The sequence below is a fragment of the Anguilla anguilla genome, chromosome 8, assembly GCF_013347855.1.
Source record: "Anguilla anguilla isolate fAngAng1 chromosome 8, fAngAng1.pri, whole genome shotgun sequence".
Lineage (NCBI taxonomy): Eukaryota > Metazoa > Chordata > Actinopteri > Anguilliformes > Anguillidae > Anguilla > Anguilla anguilla.
The window spans coordinates 31,255,532-31,276,240 of NC_049208.1; the positions used below are offsets into that span (position 1 = coordinate 31,255,532).

Here is a 20,709-nt window from a genome sequence, read left to right on the forward strand (position 1 = left end):
AGCCGGTGCCGTTTCATTTCCTTACATGACACGAGCAGTATACATATATATGGTTTTATAACAGTAGCTTCTGTTTTATCATTGCATAATTAAAACGCAGATACACCCCTAGGTGCCTCCTTATTTGCCTGTTTTGTTGGGTTTAAATATATTTAATTGAGTTGTCCAACTGTATTGAACGCATTATTATTTAGCGATAAATATTCCACTTTAGTGAACTTTTCACTCATCATGTTTGCTTTAGTCACATTTTTTAGAAGGCGGCGCTGGTTACCTATCGGGCTTTCCTCGTCTATCAGCGTGTGCGAGTATACGACACATGTCTATACATTGGACCAACTTCATTGCATACTGACTGGAACATTGTTGGGCACATAGCTTGCTGCTAGCTATACACTTAAATATCTTAATAGCTAGTTAGCTACGTTGCGAAGGTTTATCTCCAGAGTGATTTGTGTGTGCAATATGGGAAAAAGAAGCCGGAACCGACAGAAAAATCAACAAGATAGAAATGGAAAGCCAGATGGAAGGACCAGAGATAATGCTGTAAGTTGGCTAGCTTCCAAGTAATAAAAAGAATATGTTTATGTTTTTAATTAACGGTAGTTATTGTACTAAGTTTGAAGCATGTCCATGACTTGGTTTCCCCAACCTAGCAAGCCAGCGGTACCTAACAGGTAGCTAACCAGCTAGCTACAATTAAATCCATTGAATACAATAGATCACTTGGTTAGCTGGCTTACTACCCATGGAATTGGCAGATTGAGATCAAGTATGTTGTTGACATTCCACGGTGTATCACGTTTTCCGACCGGCTAGCAAAGGTGTCAGTAATCATGATTAGAATTCGGGAAATATGCTGCATATTGTGGAATCTTGCTACACTGTAGCAAGTTGTTGGCTGCGTTTGAAATGCCCAATGACAATGTCCACTGTCCACTAAATAGTATGCAATACATCGTTCAGTCTGTAGTGTTTCTACACAATTTCCACCGAGGTGATGATGGTAGGCGATGTCCTGTGCTTAACTTTTTAACAATTTAAATCAAATTCTCGAGCCCTCGCCCAGAGCTGTTGTCTATACTGAAGGCGATGACGCCAGCAAGACCTAAATCCTGTGGCCGCAGCTAGCACGCAGTCCGTGACCAGAGATGCAAAACAGTGCACGAACCGGTGATTCAGAATTTGTCTGTCCCCTGTGACTTAAGAAACACTCAAATGATGTTGCCGCCTTCAGGGATGGGGTGCAGGCTACTCTGAAATCATCAAGGAAAACAAGCTGTTTGAACACTATTACCAAGAGTTGAAGATCGTACCAGAGGGGGAATTTGAGCAGTTCATGGAGGCCATGAGGGAGCCCCTGCCAGCCACTATCAGAATAACAGGGTACAAAAGGTAAGCGATGTGAAAGTCATGATTGGCACTGTTGGTTTTAAACCACAGCAAACTCTGTGCTGAGTACAATGACTTGTAAAATATGACACTACCTGCGCCTCCAATGTGCATGTTTGGTGTAGGGTGTATTGGTGATGAGGAAACTTTGGCCTAGAATTAAATTGGTTTGAGAAAATTACTCCAGAGAACTTTGATTCTCGGCCAAAGTTGAGTCGAAATGTCTCTTTGGATAGTCCAGAATTAAAACTTGCACATTTCATTAAATTGGACCAGTTCACCACTTGCACTGAACAAGCAAATAATAAGTAAATAAATAAGGTCTTCCCATCCAGGAAAGTTTGTTTAGCATTTTCCCCAACCAAACAGTGTCATTTTTCGTCACTTTTAGAATGTCTCTTAACTTAACAGTTACAGGTTCTGTGCCTTTTAGATGTTCATTAGCCATTTCCATCCCTGTGTGTAGCTGGGTAATGGCAAAAGTGTAAATATCTCATGCAATTTCAAATGGATATACAGTGCCCTCGATAATGTTTGGGACAAAGACATATCACATTTTGATTTGGTTCTGTACTCTGCAGTTTTAGATTTATAACCAAACAATTCACATGTGGTTAAAGTGCAGGTTTTCAGCTTTTAGTGTATTTATATACATTTTGGTTTCAACATGTAGAAATGACAGCACTTTTTATATATAACCCTCCCCCCATTTCAGGGCACCAGAACATTTGGAACATATTAATGTTATGTAAATGAAAGCAGTCATGTTTTATACTTTGTTGCCTATCCTTTGCATGGAATGACTGCTTGTAGACTGCAACCCATAGACATCACCAAGAAATGAGTATCTTCTCTGGTGATGCTCTACCAGGCCTGTACTGCAACCATCTTCAGCTCCTGCTTGCTCCTGTGGCTAGTTGCCTTAAGTTTTTTTTTTCAGCGTATGAAAAACATGTTTAGCTGGATTCAGATTCGGTGACTGATTTGGCCAGTCAAGAATTTTATTAATGGGGTGATACTGTTTATTAGTAGGGGTCAGATGGCATGATCCCTCATTAAGTAAGAGACTGAAGAACATTGGACTGTTGGTACTAAAACCCAACACCAAAACACATCTGCAAAATAAAAAAATAAAAAAATTCAAATGTAATATAATAAATATAAATATATATGTAATATAATAAATATCTGTTTTTTTTGTCAGCCATGCCAAAGAGATCCTCCATTGCTTAAAGGAGAAATACTTTAAAGAGATTCAAGACCTTGAGATCGATGGCCAAAAGATTGAGGCCCCACAAGCCCTGAGTTGGTAAGGACATTAATTCATGGATCAGACCCTGGAATCGTATTTGTTTGTTGTATTCTCTGTGGCCTGTGTGCGTTGTCATCATTAATCAGGTGGCATTGGTAGACGTTGCCTGCACGTTAATGCACAGCGCTAGCCTCACCAAATTCGAGTCGAGAGGATTTTAGCTTTCGCTACTGAAATGGAAATGGTAAAAAATGGCGAGGGTTAATGCCACTTTTTTTTTCTGTAAAATCTCGAGGTATCCAGATGAGCTGGCGTGGCACACCAACATGAGCAGGAAGATCCTGAGGAAGTCTCCGCTGCTGGAGAAGTTCCACCAGTTCCTGGTCAGCGAAACAGAATCGGTCAGTCCTCTGCTGCAAAATGGCTCTTCACAGAACTTATAACATATACATTTATACTGCTGTAGTACCCTGATGTGTAAATAAATCATATTGTGAGTCTTAATTTCTGAGGTATGATGAGAGTAATTCACTAATAGCAATATTTAACTTAAAAAATTTGATAGTCTTTTTACAGTCATCTGAATTATGTTAAATATTTGATATTTTGCCTACTTCTAAATCCTTTAAAGATTTCTGTTTGGCTTAGGACATCTTTTTAGCATGCAAGGTGTAGATCTATTATTATGTAGACCATATCATTAAATCATAGCTTGCTGATAAGAAAACAGGAGTGCATAAAATGGTGCACATAAATGTAGTTTGTGCAAATTGAAGCATGGTGCAGGCTCATGAAAGCCTTAAAGCACTTAATGTATTTCTTTGTGGCCTTAATGTTTTATGATAACTATGTATATCAGTTTCTCAACTTATGAAAATATTATTTCAGACTCAAACCTGACCTGTTGTTACCTCTTCTTTTCAAAGGGGAACATCAGCCGACAAGAAGCCGTCAGTATGATCCCTCCTCTCCTCCTGAAGATAGAGTCTCATCACAAGGTCATTTCTGAAGAAAATTGACAGCTTATTAGCATTTTCCTGGAATTAATTATTATTTTTTATAATTCTCCAGGGATGATTTATGGTTGGCTTTCATGTTGAAGTGGTTTGACAGAGTTAATTGCACGAGCTTTCTGCTGCCAGGTATAATTAGGGTGGCACGGCTGCTGTTGAGGAGAGTAATATATGCCAGATAAGAGAAGGAGGAGGATTGTTTGGAGTTCATGATGTCACTGGAAATCTTCCCAGGGGACGCAGCCTATATAACGGGATGTATGCACTAGCTGTACCTCAAAAGTGACTAGGGTTTTAGTCATGTTTACATTGCTTCCAGATATAGCTGTTCTTTGGTTGTTACAGGCTAACTTGATTCATTTTGCAGAGTAACTGCCATTGCTGAAGTTGACTTGGGGAAAGTTACAGTAATCAGGGTGTTTTTGTTTGTGCGTTTTTCAGATAAATAACTCCCAACTTTTTATGTTCCGCTGTTTGTCTTAACCAACCACAAGTTTTATAAAGGTGTAGAAAATTCATTCAGTAATGGCTACACACATTTATTATAATTGCAGTGTCATAATGACTTTTCCCTCACCCCTTCAGCTTCCTTAAATATCTGTATGTGCATTGCTGGATGTGTATTTAAGCAGCTATGCATCCTATAAGGTTTGCACACACTGGAGCCAGAGACACTGGGCGCAGAAGAACAGTGTCCAGAGCTGGTGTGCATATTCACACGGCTAAGGGGGAGTCTTTCGTTAGAAGTGCACATTTTGTGAATTGCATGAAGTGAAAACTTGGCCAAGCAGATTCATGAAAACTTACTCTTCCCGATCTGCACTCAAGTGCCAACATGTTATTTATTTGCTGGCAACTTAATTTTTAATTAAGTAGGATTTTAGTGATTGCTGCAGTAATGAGTAATGAGTAAAGAACTTGTTCCTGGTTATGGTTATACACTTTGTTGTATGTTGCTCTGGATAAGAGCGTCTGCCAAATGCCTGTAATGTAATGTAATGACCCATCAGAAGCGTGTGCAAAAATGACAGAGATGAGCAGTAGCTTAATTCATTCCAGTGCAAAATATTGCGTTTTCATAGTCGACTGCCGCACAGTATGCGTACACAAAAACTGAACCTGTTCTCAATCAGGTTGTATTTGCAGTTTCGTGTGGGTATGATGTGAGTGCCATTTTCGCTTCTGGAATGGACGCAGTCTGTTGTTCCTCCAGTGTAATTAAATCAAAATGAAATGGATGGCCCCAAGCCACCACGGTGTGCTCCACCAAACCCCGGCATGTGACCAGGGACGATGATGCGCTATGCATGCACACGGCCACATTACAATGGTGTTCAAGTGAAGGCCGAGGGCCAAATGCGACTCGACTGGTCCTCGTTTGAAGTTTAATGTTTTAATTTTACGGTCTGCTGTCCTACTGCTTCATCAATAGACCTTTTGAAATATTCATGCATTCAGACGGAGGGCAGATCATATTTGGCTGAGATGACGTTGGCCTGAGGTCTTCTACCTTGACCTGAAAATGTCCCTGCACACTGAAGCTGGCATGTCTAGCTACTGTAGCTTATGTATCGCCTTAGCCAGAGTGTAAATGAGTAGCAACAAACTTTATCATGCCATTATGTTTTAATGAAGGACCCATATTTGACACACAAACCTCTGTGTGCAGATTCTGGACATGTGTGCAGCTCCGGGGTCCAAGACTGCACAGCTGATTGAGATGCTGCACTCTGACATGGACGTACCCTTTCCAGGTACATTTACCTTTTTATTAACTTTACTGACTGCAGAAAGTTGGATAGAAAATCCTCTATAGCTACGATTAAAATGTATCATACTTATCTCTTTCTTTGGAGATAAGTACATGGTTTTATGTGAATTTTTGTTTGATTGTAAGCAAAAAGGCAAATGAGTGTTGGTCTTAGGCTATCACTGCTACGCCTGGGCGCCATTTGCCGTTCTCCGTTTGTAGATGAGAGGACGGATGAAACGATGCGTTAAATATTCGCCGCTGCTTATTTCGAGATTGAGTGAAGAACTTGAGCGTTCGGAAGCGGCGAGCGTCGATTGGTTTTGCGTTGTTTGAAGCCCCCTCTTGAAGCCCCCACTTGCGTGAAATTTCACTAATTGGCATTTGCGGACCTCTGTTTTTCAACAAACCCGTCCAGAGCTCTCTGCGCGGCTAACTGCTGCGACATTTAGGTCCCCACCGGTGAAGCCGCGTACAGTGGAAAATGTGATTTCCAGCGTTAATTAGGCAGCAGATGGAAAGGGGGGAGAAAAATTGTCATAGCGTGTTAGACATTTTTCCTCTTCATTTCGCCAGTGGTAATCACCGTAATGGAAGGACCTCAGAAACCGGGCTGGTGAAACGCATTTAAGTGTTTACTTGCAGTGGCTGCCTGTTTATTTTCCCATGTAGTCTTACTGAATTTTAAGATCTTCTTTCAAGAGATGAGCAGCCTCGCTGGCGGTACGAAGTACTTCAAACGAGATGAGTTAACATGACAGTCATTTGGAAGCTAGCGCGGTGCGTGAGAGAAAGCAGGCCTCAGCACGAGTATTCTTAAGGTAGAGGAGAGCCACTCGAACCTTTGAAACGTGCAGTGTGCTCAGATGCAGCAGCAGTTAGCCTTAAAGCTGAGAACAAACAGCAGGGTTGCTAACGGCGCTCCCCCCCCCCCCCCCCCCCCCCCCGTGTGACGCAGAGGGCTTCGTCATCGCTAACGACGTGGACAACAAGCGCTGCTACCTCCTGGTCCACCAGGCCAAGAGGCTGAACAGCCCGTGCATCATGGTGGTCAACCACGACGCCTCCAGCATCCCCAACCTACTGGTGGACTCTAACGGCAAGAGGGAAGTCCTGCTCTATGACAGAATACTCTGCGACGTCCCCTGCAGGTGGGTTGAAAATCACAGTGCATTACTGCTGCACTAGACACAGAATCCAGCACCTGATTGGTCCGTCTCTTTGAGCTAGAACATTTAATACACACGGTGAAGTAAAGGGATGCATGCGGACGATTGTCTTGCACAGTTTTAGGCAGTTCCTAACTTACCCTGTTTGCAAGTCTTTGTCTGACATGTGAGTAGACTACTGAAAATGTAGACCTTGGCAGGGCTCGGGACTGGTTTTCTCTGTGTTATGTTTTTAAATTGACTCCTGCCCTGCGTCTGCTTGTTTGTGTACGAGCTGCGATTATGACCAGAGTAAAAAAAAAAAATTAAAAAAAAAGAATGTATGCTCGCTCTTTTTTCATCTGCACAAAATACATTTTCAAAAAAAAAAAAAAAAAAAAATCATCTCTCATGACCACATCAGTCCACCATGGAAAAACCTCTCAAAGTCCTGACCTCAAGTGGCGGTGACTCTGCCTCGCCAGCTAAGCGCATTCGGGGCCGACGCCCGTGCCAAGGGCAACACGCGTGGGGGCGTTCATTTCAGAAGAACGATGTGGCCGGCCGTTCCTGCAGAGTAATGGCTTCCTTCTCTCGGATGGATGATGATGACCTGCGGTCCTGCGCACTCGTCTCCCGCCTGACATAATTAGTTTTTCCGAACTCTGTAATTACCGCACGTCGGCACACCCCCCCAACGTAACTAGATCGTGTTTCCTCAGGCTGAACACTTTCACCCCAAAATAATGTGTTGCTAAAAGCAGCGGGGAGCAAGTTTTTCTGCCAAAACCCTCAAGTGACTGACACAGAAGGGTGGCATCTGGATGAACTCTCCAGGAAGCAGGCTGGGCTGCCCTGGAGCCAGAGCGGTGCGGTACAGGTGCGTCTCTTCAGTCCGAGCTGATTTTCTTATTTTTTGGTTGTCCACAGTGGAGACGGGACGATGAGGAAGAACATTGACGTGTGGAAGAAGTGGTCAACCAGCAACAGCTTGCAGCTGCACGGGTGAGTGAGGGACGACGGCCGCCCTGGGCTCTACGAGCGGGTCTGGCTGAGGTGCGCACGCGAGGGCATGCGCTAGTGCGTGCGTGCGCGTCTGTCGGGGCTGCAGTCACGGACGTGAGCGTCCATACGCGCGTGATAGGCGGGTTTGTGACGCAGCGATGGCGTAATGCCGTTGTAGCTTTGTTAATTGCGGTCTGTGTGTGTGAGTGATCGTCGGTCCAGCGAGGGCGCCTTGCTTGCCTCTCCATTGGAAGGCGTGTACGTGTTCTGTAATGCGGCTTTTACACTCGTGCGCTGACTGACCCCTGTGCGTGTCGCTCAGCCTGCAGCTGAGGATCGCAGTGCGGGGGGTGGAGCAGCTGGCCGTGGGGGGAAGGATGGTGTACTCCACCTGTTCGCTCAACCCCATCGAGGACGAGGCCGTGATCGCCTCTCTGCTGGAGAAGAGTGAAGGTGGGCATTTCATAACCGAGCGCACGCAGGCACAGTCTGCACACACTGGCTCTGACGTCTTTTTATTGTCAGCTGCCAGAGCTCCATGTGTCGAGAGTTCAGTTAAAGCTAAACCTTGCGAATGTAAACCTTGATGCCCATTGTGTAGCTTCTTAGTGGTTATTGTGGGTTATTGACTTGAGTGATAATAAGACCTCATTCCTTCCAGGTGCCTTAGAGCTTGCAGATGCCTCAGATGATCTGCCAGGGTTGAAGCGGATGCCCGGGATGACAAACTGGAAGGTATTCCTATTTCCTCCCTCCTAGCTCGTGACTCCTTTTATTACCCTTTCTTCGCTACCACAGCGCTGGGCCTAGTCCGGCGTGTCGGGTGGGTCTCGGCACCCCCGGTTACCGCTACATTAGTCCCTGCTAATGAGGTGCCAGGTGCCCACAGGTGACCTGCTGTTGTTCACGAGCGAAATGCTAGCTCCGCTGCCGCACCGGTGCCTGTAGCGTGTAGGCTAGCCGCAGGTTCATCGGCGATAGCATCTCAGGCGCTAAAGCTGCCGCGCTCCTTGGGTGCCGGTCACACAGCTGTGAGTCGAGACGTAATCGGTGGTTCCAAACTGGGGCGAAAAAAATAAAAGGAGCAAGTATGGGGTCGTTTGACGAGTGCTTTCGTGTATGGGGTTTCCCACAGGGGCCTGAAAACCCTGAGTGTGCTTGACTGCCAATGTGGAAATGGAAGGTTGTGGAAGGGCTGGGATTTTCAGTCGTTGACGGTGTTATGCTGTTTAATGCCTTTTGCGAAGAGAAAAAAAAATCACAGAAAGCAAAATGTGACGCAAGTGTTCCATTTTCCAAAGCATGCGGCCTCCCCCGATGAATTGTTTATACTGTGAGGGTCATGTTTTCAGTCAAATTATTTCACATTGTTCAGTTATATGATCATTCATTTACAAATAAGGTCCTTTTAGTATCCCTGAAACAAATTTAGAAGGTTCTTGGAATTATCTTAGAAAAGCATATGAATGTTTTATTTAAAATGCTATAAAAATGACGTGTTGCATTATCCTAAATGCACTTTGTCAGATGAGGGGTTGAAGGCTTCAGTGCTATACTCTCTGGACCAAATTCTTTAATGGACACTATGTGAGCGATTCATTATCTATCAATCGTCTTACTGAAATACTGTCTTATTCTGTGCTTATGGGGGGAAAAAGTATATTAAAATTATGTTCTACCACTTTTCTGCCACAAACTTCTAAAAGGAAAGTTTGAGCATGTTACATTTTTTTATGTCCTCCATGATAGGAGCTAGTTTAAACTGACTAGTTTATTGTGAATTGTCAAAACTCTTATGAAATGATTCCCTCCGTTGAGACAGGAAATTTAGAAAGATTTTTTTTTTCCTGGTGCAGACTTTGGCTCAGCGCTTTGTAAATATTTACACCACATGAATTGGCATGTGTAACAACTCTCTGTATAACCTCTTAATTACACGTAGTGCTGAGTGGGTATGGAGTTTCCCTACAGAAACAAGGCTCAGCATTCCGGGCTAATATCATCCTCGCCTGTGTACTAACTGAAATAAAGTTAAAATGAAAAAAAGAAAAGAAAAGTGGATCAAAGTTGGAGACCAGATGGTTTTGTGCTGTCCCACAGCTGTTTCATATCCACACGTGAAGCTTTGTTTACATTTCAGTCATGCGCTAAATATGCTTTAAAGGTTACCTGAAATCCAATATACTGTAGCTAGCTACTCAAAGGTCGACTGTCTCACTACGGACATGGTTTGCAGTGTTTATACTACTCTGTTAAAAATGTGAAAGTAAACCCATTCATTAAAATGTTAGTAATGTAACATGAATACGGTAAAGGACCTTCATTTAGACATTTTGTGTCCTACATGGAAATATGTGCACTTCTGGAGTTGGTGATGTCATATTGATGGTGTGACGTGGTGTAATAGCAGTGTTATCTGCTCTGTACAGTATCAATTTGGATGCAACCTCTCAAATAATATCTAATTCCACTGCCTTCATGGTAATAAACGATTCACCGTTTTCTGAAAAACATTAGGCAAAGGCCTCATAATTACAGAGGTAACGACTTGTGTAACCGTTTGATAATGTGAATGCAAAATAGAAGAAAAACATTTTTTTTTTTCATACTTCCATTTACAAAGAGGTGAGCTTAGCTGCCAATGTAGCATAATGGTTAGGGAGCTGAGCTCGTGACTTCAAGGTTATAGGCTCAGTTTGCAGGTCAGACGCCGCTATTGTACCCTTGATACTTATCAGGATACCAAAATACTTAACCTTAACTGCTTCAGTGAGACGCCCAGCTGCATAAATGGAGTCAGCTGTTCAGTGCCTAAAAAATGTAGCCAGGTCTTTGGAGGTGGAATCTGAGTAAAATTGAACCCAAAGCTCGAGTTACTTTGCAGGGTGCTGACTAACGTGCGTTGATTTGCTTGTCCTTGTTGATTCAGATTTACCCTTCGGTCTGGATTTCATTTCTAACCCTGTCTTTTTTCAGCTTATGACTAAAGGTGGGGAGTGGTACACAGACTGGTCAGAGGTGCCAAAGAATCTGCACACACAAATCCGGCCCACAATGTTCCCTCCCACCGACCCGGACAAGCTCAAAAGCCTGAAGCTGGAGAGATGGTGCGTCTCTTGCGCATTGTGAATCTGAGCTCTGCGAATCCTTTGCCTCGCTCTGTGGTGACATCACATATTCATAAAGGCACAGCTGCTTTCACCCTGCTATTGTTTAATGTTGTGGCAAAGCCCGTGTCATGACGATGGGGAAATGAAGATAAAGTAGTGCGGGTTTTCTGGTTTTATGAAGTCTGTAACCACAAGAGGGCACAGTCGGGCTACAGTTCTGTGGAGGCGTGATGTCACGCAAATCCATTACAGGATGAAAACTGTGGTGCATTTACTGCAGCTATGCAAATATTACTTGAGACTCATTGTCATGGCAACAATGACTGAAATATGAAAAATGCAAATGTGTTATCAATATTGGGAAAAGCATCAAAAAAGGGCATTCAAATAGACATTCAGGGAATTAATTGCCATCGACGTGCAAGGGCAAATTGACTGAGAACTGCTGTGAACACTATGCTAGCATGGGAAATTAGCGTATATTGCTTTAGATGGGTAGTTCTATTGTAGAAAAGCCCATTTGGAGCACTGTAGTTCATTGGTATGTGGATGGTCACATGATAATGCATACCTTATGTGTATTATATGGAGCGGCTCGATGTGAAATGTGTGGCATCATGTCATTCAACCCTGACCCCACTGTAATTCTGTGTGGCAAACGGTAGGGAAAGGGAACGTCATTTTAAAGTCATCGGCGCAACTCAACCTCCAGTTTCGAGTGCGGGAAGCATAGCCTGAGCGCCCTGCAGGCTTTGAGTGACGTTCCTTTGAGTGAGGCTCTTTACAAAAAACGCCCCTGAGACCTGTTCAGCTTCATAAGTGTGGAATATTGCAAATGTTTGGAAATCTTCATTTCCCACGGTGAGGCACCTGCTTAGGGATTACTGTAGAGCGACAGGCCTTGATTTCTGATTGCCTACCGCCAGCAATGTACGAGAGAAGCATGTGAAGCGCGTGGCCGTTTTAACAGCTCTCTTAATGCGATGCATTCCAGCATGAGGATACTACCGCACCACCAGAACACCGGCGGGTTCTTCGTGGCCGTGCTGGTGAAGAAGGCGCCCATGCCCTGGAACCGGCGGTATCCTAAGGTACCCTGACCCCCGCCCCCCCCCCCCCGTCACTCACACGCTACACTGCGTCCAGCTGGAAGGGTCTTTGGCTTTTGAAACGTTGTCAGGATTTGGGTCGAGTCCGAATTTCACTGTTGGCTGTCGTGTAGAAGATGATCAGCAGATTGAGATGTTTACTGAATCCTAATCCCGCCTAAAATTAATTTTGACATCAGCTTTGAGGGTTATGGGGAGAAAAAGAGTCTGTATTTGTAAATGAATCTCTGGGAAAGATCCTTATTCGGGCTTAGCCAGATCACCCTAACAAGGTAAATGGCCCTAACGAGGCAGATTTATAAATGAGCGCTATCATACATTCCCTTCTTTTCTTTCTTATGCAGTCTCACTAGGTCTGCCCTTTAAGCTCTGGATCTGTTTAATTGTGCAATTCACTGTAGGTGATAAAATTGGTAAAGCTTAGTTTTTTTTTTAAAGCTTTGTGAATCTATTAATCTTGTTTTTTTAAACGTAAATGGTATTGCTTTGATTTGGCTAAATTGGAATATCAGTTTGATAAGAGGCTTCCGGAATGTGAATTTAGGAGAGAGGTGTTTTGCGTGTTAATCTCTAAAGCTCATTCCCCGTAAGCCGCGTTTAAAAGCGGCTGCGTAGCGGGACAGGGGGGATTTGCGCGCGGGCGAGGAGAGAGAACCCTCGCCCTGCCGGTTCACCTGCCGTCACCCCGCCCCAATGCGTCCCTCCTCCCCCCTCAGATCCGCCACAGGGAAGCGGAAGCCCCGCCCCCCTGCCCCACCCCCCCGGCCGAGGAGCCCCTCCCCGCCGCGGCCCCCGGCGCCAAGCCAGAGGAGGAAGGAGAGGCGGCGGCCGAGGACACGCCCCCGGGGCCCGAGCCGGGCGACCCCGCGCAGGAGACCGCCCCCGCTGCCAAAGCGGCGGTGTGCGGGTGAGACGATGCTTCGCCGCTTCCTCTGGGCCATCCGTCACGGTCTGCTACCGCGTTCGGTCAGAGGGTTGCGTGTTCAAATCCCACGTGGAGTGCTGCTGTTGTTAGCCCAGAAAGGCTTGTGCTGAACTGTGTCAGTTAAAGATTCAGCTGTATGAAAGTAAATACAGTATTTCAGTAAGTTAGGCCTTTGAAAACTTGAGGTGAAAAGCTCATCTCTACGGAGACGTTAAAGGAGCACCAACACACAAAGCCTAATGCGTAGGATGTCAAAATGCATTGTGACACTCCCGGAAAACACTGAAACACTGCTGATTGTTATCATGTGGCTAGCAGTGTGGTTAGACTAGCAGTGTGCATAGACTTAGACAAATACAGACCACTGAAAGCAACCCATCTGAGCATACACAAAATGGACCATTTTTATTCATTGAGCTTTGTCATTGGGAGTCTATTCATGCATTTAATCTAACAACTTTTGCGACGAGTAAAAACATTCTCCAACAGAACTTTAATTGCCGAAGAGGGGAGTTTCAGCTGTCTATTCTGCACTTTGTATGAGCAGTAGATAAAGTTGTTTAAGAACCAAGAAAGAATTTGAAGTTACCTTCATTCCTAGGTGATACACTCCATGTTTTTTTTTTTTTTTTGCATTGGGGTTTTGTGTGAGGTTCCCCTTTACGGATCCTGTGTGCCCTCCCCCCCACCCCCTTTCTGTAGTGGTCTCCTTGACCCCCTCTGTGTCTCGGACTAGTGGAGGAGACCGCTCTGCAGCACTGCCCTTGCTGAAAGCTTTACTCGTCTTTTCTCATTGGAAGAACGCTTCCGCTCGCGGTCGTCCACTTCCTCTCTCCTCATTTTTGGCTCCTGTCATCGGGTTTACTTTAGGAGGCTTCCGAATGCCCGTTACGCAACGAGGACTCTTCCCTAATCCAGCGGGCTGAACGGTATTTAAGGTGAATTAAGTGGTATAAAATGGTACCACTTTCCAGCTCAAGCCATCCTTTGAATTATAGTAATCTCCCCCCCTCCCCCTCCCCCTTCTGTTTTATATCGCCGTGGTGAGGTTGCTGCAGTGTGAGGCTTGCGGGGCCTGTGTGGGCTTCTCGCGGCGAAGGATCCCGCGCTCGTTTCGGAGTGCGCGCGCGCTCGGCCGATTCGCCGCCACGGCGTCCCCGCTGACATGAAACGCTTTCCGTTCGCAGGCCTCCGCCATCAAAGAAGATGAAGCTGTTCGGCTTCAAAGAAGATCCCTTTGTGTTCCTGACTGAGGACGACCCGGTGTTCCCTCCCATCCAGTGAGTGCCACTAACAGCCGCTCTCAAGGCCCCCCCCCCCCCCATCCAAAACCCCCCCCCCCCACCCTGAAACACGCTGTCTGCCCGCGTGGAATAATGCCAGCTGCGTTATTATACCCAACCAAAGCGCCCGCCTGGCTGCTGTGCCGTTGGCGTTTGATAAGGGGATTCTTCCTCGTCTCCAGTATGACTATAAATAAAAATGTACATTTCACGGGAGCTATTCTGAGGTAACGGACACTGAAGTAGACGTGACAGCGTGTGTTTCCTGACTAGTGTAATTGAGAATTTAGGGTGTTATTTTTCCATGAGTTGTTAGCTGAGCATGAGCAGGAAATGAGTTTTCTCGGCCCTGTTTTTGTGGAAGAAGAATAACATCAGAAAGGGCTCCAGCGTTTTTGAGCTGCCGGCCGCCAGCTGAACCGGAGCGAGCGCCGCCCGCCTCGCTCCCCGGCCCTGTCCATATGGCCCGTCCTCCTGCGTGTTAAACCAACAGTGTGTGTGTGTGTGCGTGTGTGTACATCTGTGCGTGCGTCTGTGTGTGCGTCTGTGTGCGTGTACGTCCGTGCGTGTTTGCGTGTCCTGTCCGTGCGTGTGTCTGTGTTTTTGTGTGTGTGTGTTTGTCTGCGTCTGTGTACATCTGTGTGTGTGAATGTGCATGCGTGTGCGTCTGTGTGTGTGTGTCCATGCGTGGGTCTGTGTGTGTTTGCGTGTCTGTGTGTGCGTGTGTCTGTGTCTGTGTCTGTGTGTGTGTGTGCGTGTGCGTGCATGTGCGTGTCTGTGGGTGTGCGTGTTTGTCTGCGTGTGTGTACATCTGTGTGTGTGAATGTGCATGCGTGTGTGTCTGTGTGTGTGTGTGTGTGTGTGTGTCCGTGCGTGTGTCTGTGTGTGTTTGCGTGTGCGTGTTCATGCGTCTCTGTGTGTGTGTTCCAGAGCCTTTTACAACCTGTCCCCGACGTTTCCGAAGCTGAACGTGCTCACCAGGACCCACGAGGGGAAGAAGAGGCATCTGTACATGGTCTCCAAGGAGCTGCGCAACGTCCTGCTCAACAACAGCGAGCGCATGAAGGTGAGGGCCGCCCACACATGGGCCCCTGTGGGGGAGAACCAGCCCGCGGTCATAAATAGCACAGCCTGCAGTCCCCTCGCCTGACCCGCCGAGAGTGTCCTCTGAAACATGCACACTCTCGAAGCCCGAGTGTTCAGTCATTAACTTGAGACCCTCAATTCTTTTTAGGCTTTTCCTTTTTCCACTGAACGCCAACCGTTACCGTATCTGTTTTGTTGTGAATCCCGTCATTTAGAATAAAGCATTATATTCACAGGCTGTAGGCCTGTCTGTAGCACTAGTTGATTCAATGTGCCGTGCTCTGTTCGATCACATGACATGAAAGTGACAGTTCTCTCCTTGGAGTCTAACGCGCATGTCTGTGGCACGCAGGTGATAAACACAGGCGTGAAGGTGTGGTCTCGGAACAATGACGGGGAGCAGTTTGGCTGTGCCTTCAGGCTCGCCCAGGAGGTAATATGGCACACCCTCTCTGGGCTGAAAATAGATCCCATTTCAAATAAAGAGCTCAGATGTTCTGTTGCTGCTCAAACATCACCTGATGTTGACAGTAGTGGTGCAGTACAGCATGTGACTTAATGTCTAACTGCAGTCATTTTAATTACCATGCTGCACATAATGGTATCTACTGTGGCATAATGCCTAATTCTGTGTTGTAAGTGCACACCTGACTGAGTTTTAGGAGGAATGACGGGACGTTTTCCTCCCCCTGCAGGGCATATACACCCTCTCCCCTTACATCAACGCCCGCATCATCAGCGTGAGCGTGGAGGACGTGAAGGTCCTGCTGACGCAGGAGAACCCCTACCTCAGCAAGCTGGGGAGCGACGCCAACGCTCAGGCCAAGCAGCTGGGTCAGTCCACCCCCCCCAGACCAGTCAGGTCACAGAGGCGGAGACCGGGCCGCGGCTCATTTCTGTAAAGCCGGGAGTGTCAGGCGGCTTTTCTGTTCCATTGGGTTCCTTTGACTTCCTGTAGCCCCTGCGCATTAGTGCCCTTACTCATCCTGTCCGAGCGGATGGGGGTCAGATCCAAGATGTGCTCACATTTCTTTTTTTTTCTTCTTCTTCTTTACAGCGATGGGCAGCATCGTTCTGAAGTACAAACCAGACCCACAGTAAGTGCATGTCCCCTTTCTACATGTGTGTGTGTTTTTATGTAAGTAATATTTTGAAGAAATATTTTTCAAACGTAGAAGTACAGATTGCATCCATGAACTGCATCCATGAGAGAAGGTAACCAGATGTGTCCACCCGTCTGTCCATGTACCTTCAGCCATTTCTTCTTCGAGCTACTGCCTGGCAAATGGTCCGAGGGCAACAAGTGAGGTCTGTTGTCTCTTGGAGGTATTCCGCAAAAATGACTTTCACAGGAAGAGCAGGCTAAGACCCCGCTGCTCCTAAGATGCGACTAGTCACTGTATAAATGTGGCATTGGCTCTTCCTGTGCTCTTTAAGTGCACTTTCTCAAAGATGAAAGCTGTGTTGCTCAGCTGCATGAGGCTTTAATGAAGGTTAAATTGGTGAAGGGAATTTTTTTTTGCCTCAAACTAATGGAGTGGAGCATCCAGGCGTGGCGTATAAACCCAGTGGCTTCAAGCAGACATTACATTTATGTGTGAAGTGGCACTCTTTCATAATTGGAAATTGAAGGCGCGATTAATCAGCCTCTAAAAAAGAATCTATTTGCCCAAGAGTCGCTGGTGAGTAGGTTGCATTTGGTATGATTTTCCCACAGTTTTCCATAGGTATAAGGACCGTCACAGAGATAGTTGTCTTCGCAGCCCTGTGTATGTCCACCCTGGCAGAGATAGACGTCTGTGCACAGTGTATACCCACCCTGGCAAAGATAGATGTCTGCGCAGTTCGATGTATACCAATCCTGGCAGAGATGGATGTCTGCACAGCTCAGCGTATATCTACCCTGGCAGAGATGGATGTCTGCGCAGCTCAATGTATATCCACCCTGGCAGAGATGGATGTCTGCGCAGCTCAGCGTATATCTACCCTGGCAGAGATGGATGTCTGCGCAGCTCAGTGTATATCTACCCTGGCAGAGATAGATGTCTGCGCAGCTCAATGTATATCCACCCTGGCAGAGATAGATGTCTGCGCAGCTCAATGTATATCCACCCTGGCAGAGATAGATGTCTGCTGAAGACAGCAGCTGGCAGGACGTGCTTTGAGCACAGCTAACCACTGAGTGTTTTATTGGCCCAGCTTCTCGAGTGCGTGTTAGAGAGAGAGGCACCTGCAGGCTCAAAGAGGCTCTGTTCTCCCGCGGCTGGCCGGACACCAGCGCCCAGCGGATTCACGCGGAATAGTTATTTGGCTGAGCGCACCTCGGCCGAGGAGCGACGCGCGCTCGCGAGTACCGCGCTCGTCTAACGCGTCCGCTAGCCGCCGCGCCAGGAGAGGGTGGCCTTTCCAGGTGTGCGCTAACCAAACAGGACAAGTCTGTGGAGAGCGCTCGCGGGCTTCTGGAGCATTCTGTGTTTACACTAGCCTGAGATTCAGCTGTTGCTCGGTGTGTTCTGCGTCTCTGAGGCCTGTGCCTCAGCCCCGTCTGGATCTTTTTTCAGCGTACCATGTGACCAGGCGTGGGCTGGGCGGAAGTGCCCATGTCTATTGTGATGTCATGGGCTGAGTAGTGAAGATGTGCCCAGCAGGGATCTCAAACTGAAATCCTTCAGGGCCGTTGGTTTTTGATGTGTTCCTGCACTCAAGCTTAATTCTCAGTCGCTCATTGACAGAAAGGTCTGCACAACTTGTTTCCAAGGCCTAAATTGGCTGCTGACTGAATAGAAACGGCAGAAAAGCTAGCAGAGGATGCAGCCCTCCAGGAGTGGAGTTTGAGTCCCCTGCTGGGACTCCCTGTAGGGCCTACAGACGGTCAACTAAGGCCAGTTATTTTAAAAGTGTTGTATGTCATGATAAAGAAATGAAGACATTGAAGAAATGTAGACACATTTAAAATGAGTTTGTCAGATGGCACTTGACTGAGTTCATTGCTGCCATTTCAGCTAAATTTTTAAATAACTGCAGCAATCAAATCTGGCAACATCACAAGAGTGCACTGGGTAATTTAATTGTGGAATCTGACTTCAGGTTTTATTATTCAGTTTTCCTTGGTTAGGTTTTCCTTAGTTCTCAAACTAGCCTCCACGTGGGCAACTGGAAATTAAAGGCGGCACCAATCTTGGCTTGTTATATTACGCACTTGGCAGTTTAAGGCTGAGTGAGCTTTTTTGAGACTGTAGCAGTGCTATGAGTACACAGAGCCGTGTGGGTGTGTGTGTGCGTGCGTGTATGCGTGTGTGTGTGTGGGTGTGTGTGTGCGTGCATGCGTGTGTGTGCGTGCATGCGTGTGTGTGTGTGCATGCGTGTGTGTGTGTGTGTGCGTGTGTGTGTGTGTGTGTGGGTGTGTGTGCATGCGTGTGTGTGTGTGGGTGTGCGTGCATGCGTGTGTGTGTGTGTGTGTGGGTGTGTGTGTGCGTGCATGCGTGTGTGTGTGTGGGTGTGTGTGCGTGCATGCGTGTGTGTGCGTGTGTGTGTGTGTGTGTGTGTGCGTGTGTGTGCGTGTGTGTGCGTGTGTGTGCGTGTGTGTGTGTGTGTGTGTGTGTGTGTGTGTGTGGGTGTGTGTGCATGCGTGTGTGTGTGTGTGTGTGCGTGCATGCGTGTGTGTGTGTGTGTGTGTGTGTGTGTGTGTGTGTGTGTGTGGGTGTGTGTGCATGCGTGTGTGTGTGTGTGTGTGCGTGCATGCGTGTGTGTGTGTGTGTGTGTGTGTGTGTGTGCGCGTGCGTGTGTGTTACAGCACACATGCCTGAGCACCGAGCGCTGTGTCCGTTGCCAGGCACGCCGACGCTCCGCAGTGCCCCATCGAGCTGTGCGGCTGGCGAGGGAAGACCTCCATCCGGGCCTTCGTGCCGCGGAACGAGCGCTTCCACTACCTGCGCATGGTGGGGGTGGAGGTGTTCCGGGAGAAGCAGGGCCGGAGGGACGACCAGGCCCGCGAGGCCCCGGCGGACGGGGACCCCGAGGCCACGCCCACGGAGGACCCCGAGGCCACGCCCACTGACGACCCCGGGAAGGCGGAGCCAGAGGCGGACGGAGAGGCCGAGGGCGACCTGCCGTCGGACGAGGAGGCGGACGAGAACAACGGCTCCGCCCCCGGACGCGACGCCACGGAAACCGACGAAGCGAAGGGCTCCTGAGCCCCATCGACCGGCGGGAGGAAGGATAGCCACGGAGGAGGCGGAGCTGAACGGGGGCGTGGCGCGGGCCAATCGGAGAGAGGGTGGGCGGTGAGCGGCAGGCAGACCTTAGTCTGGGCTACGGCCAGTACAGATACCGCAGCTTTTCTACTGAGCAACGGGGTGCCTGCAGATTCAACCACGCCAGCCAGTTCGCCGCTGCGTGTGCAGTCGGCTCCAAAATAAATGCTGTTCTTTTATTTTATTTTATTTTATACATGCGTTTTTCGTACGTCCTTAACCCTCCTGTGTTTGAATTGCAATATGTTGCCCAGTTAAATGTAGTATTGGCATCAATCTAATTTTTCTTTTTAAATAAAATACGACTATTGAAAGATGTTGCCATAGGCTTGAAAATAAAGTAGGCATTTTGTTCATGTTTTTACGGTCATTTGTTAAGTGGGAACTCCAGCTAAAAGGTGTAATCTGACACATTCTATCCTACCCTCTGAATAATTGGTGTTGCCTGTTTTGCGTCAAAAACAAATCTTTGATTTGTATATGCAGAAGACCGTTACAAGTGCTGATGTTTTTGGGATATAGCTCCCATTCCTCTCCTGTCCTCTCCTTTCCTAGCCTCTTAAGTTCCCTAATCACAATATCTAAGACATGACTGAAGCTTTGGAGTTATCTGAACAGCAGGCCTGCAGGCATTGTCCCAGAGTGCCATTGTTTGGGCCCCCCCCCCCAAATTATGGGTGTTACGTAATGCCTCAAGTTCCCCTTAAAGGTAAATTTCTTCAAGGTTTTTATGAATACCTTGTAAATGCAGAATGTATGGTATTTCCTGTTGCACGACAATGCAATGTTGATATAAATACTACTTTCCTCTTGTTTTACTTTACAATATTTCAATTTCAGCATTTGTTTTAACAAATTAAAATGTTAATAAATGGAATTCCTTTTAAAGCATTGCTTGGAATATGCCCTTTGACAAATGAATAATAAAAACATCCTACAAATTGATGATGTCATTGTCAGTTGTTATAAAGAGCATAACTGGCTTTATTTTACTTAAGTTTGTTTTTCTCCTGAAAAAAATGGTGCTGAAGAATAGCCTTTATAGTTCTTTTCATTTCTCTCACTGTTTGGTAACAACATTCATTGTTTTTTTTTATTGTTATTTGCCTTTGCTCAGTCACCATAAAGTATGCCTGTAGGCTTCTTTGATTAGCAGTAAAGAGAAATGCTTGAGGCTCGTTCGCTTCTTGCAGTTGCAAAGAAGTACAAGCGAGTCAGAGCAAGTCAGCTGAGGACTCCGCATGCAGCATGGCCGCTCATGGACTTCCTGAGTTTTGAGTTTGATTGTCAGAGAGAGTGATGTTCCTTGCGTCTGCCGTTGCCAGCTCTGTAATACCGTAATGAATTCCTCCTTCACGGAGAGCGTATTCTCCTAGAGCAGGC

At 46.7% G+C, this 20,709-nt stretch overlaps 1 protein-coding gene across 1 annotated transcript; it reads left to right on the plus strand.

Annotated features, from left to right (window-relative positions):
* Nucleotides 1-259: 259 nt before the first annotated feature.
* nsun2 (NOP2/Sun RNA methyltransferase 2) lies at nucleotides 260-20,279 on the plus strand. The gene is made up of 19 exons (XM_035430417.1): nucleotides 260-546; nucleotides 1,238-1,395; nucleotides 2,597-2,701; nucleotides 2,940-3,045; nucleotides 3,571-3,642; nucleotides 5,327-5,411; nucleotides 6,366-6,558; nucleotides 7,486-7,560; nucleotides 7,883-8,013; nucleotides 8,222-8,295; nucleotides 10,537-10,667; nucleotides 11,665-11,761; nucleotides 12,496-12,686; nucleotides 13,892-13,984; nucleotides 14,918-15,053; nucleotides 15,426-15,506; nucleotides 15,769-15,907; nucleotides 16,131-16,170; nucleotides 18,906-20,279. Exons 1-19 carry the CDS (start codon nucleotides 466-468, stop codon nucleotides 19,264-19,266), a joined length of 2,349 nt encoding a protein of 782 aa, XP_035286308.1. The 5' UTR covers nucleotides 260-465; the 3' UTR covers nucleotides 19,267-20,279.
* Nucleotides 20,280-20,709: the final 430 nt, after the last annotated feature.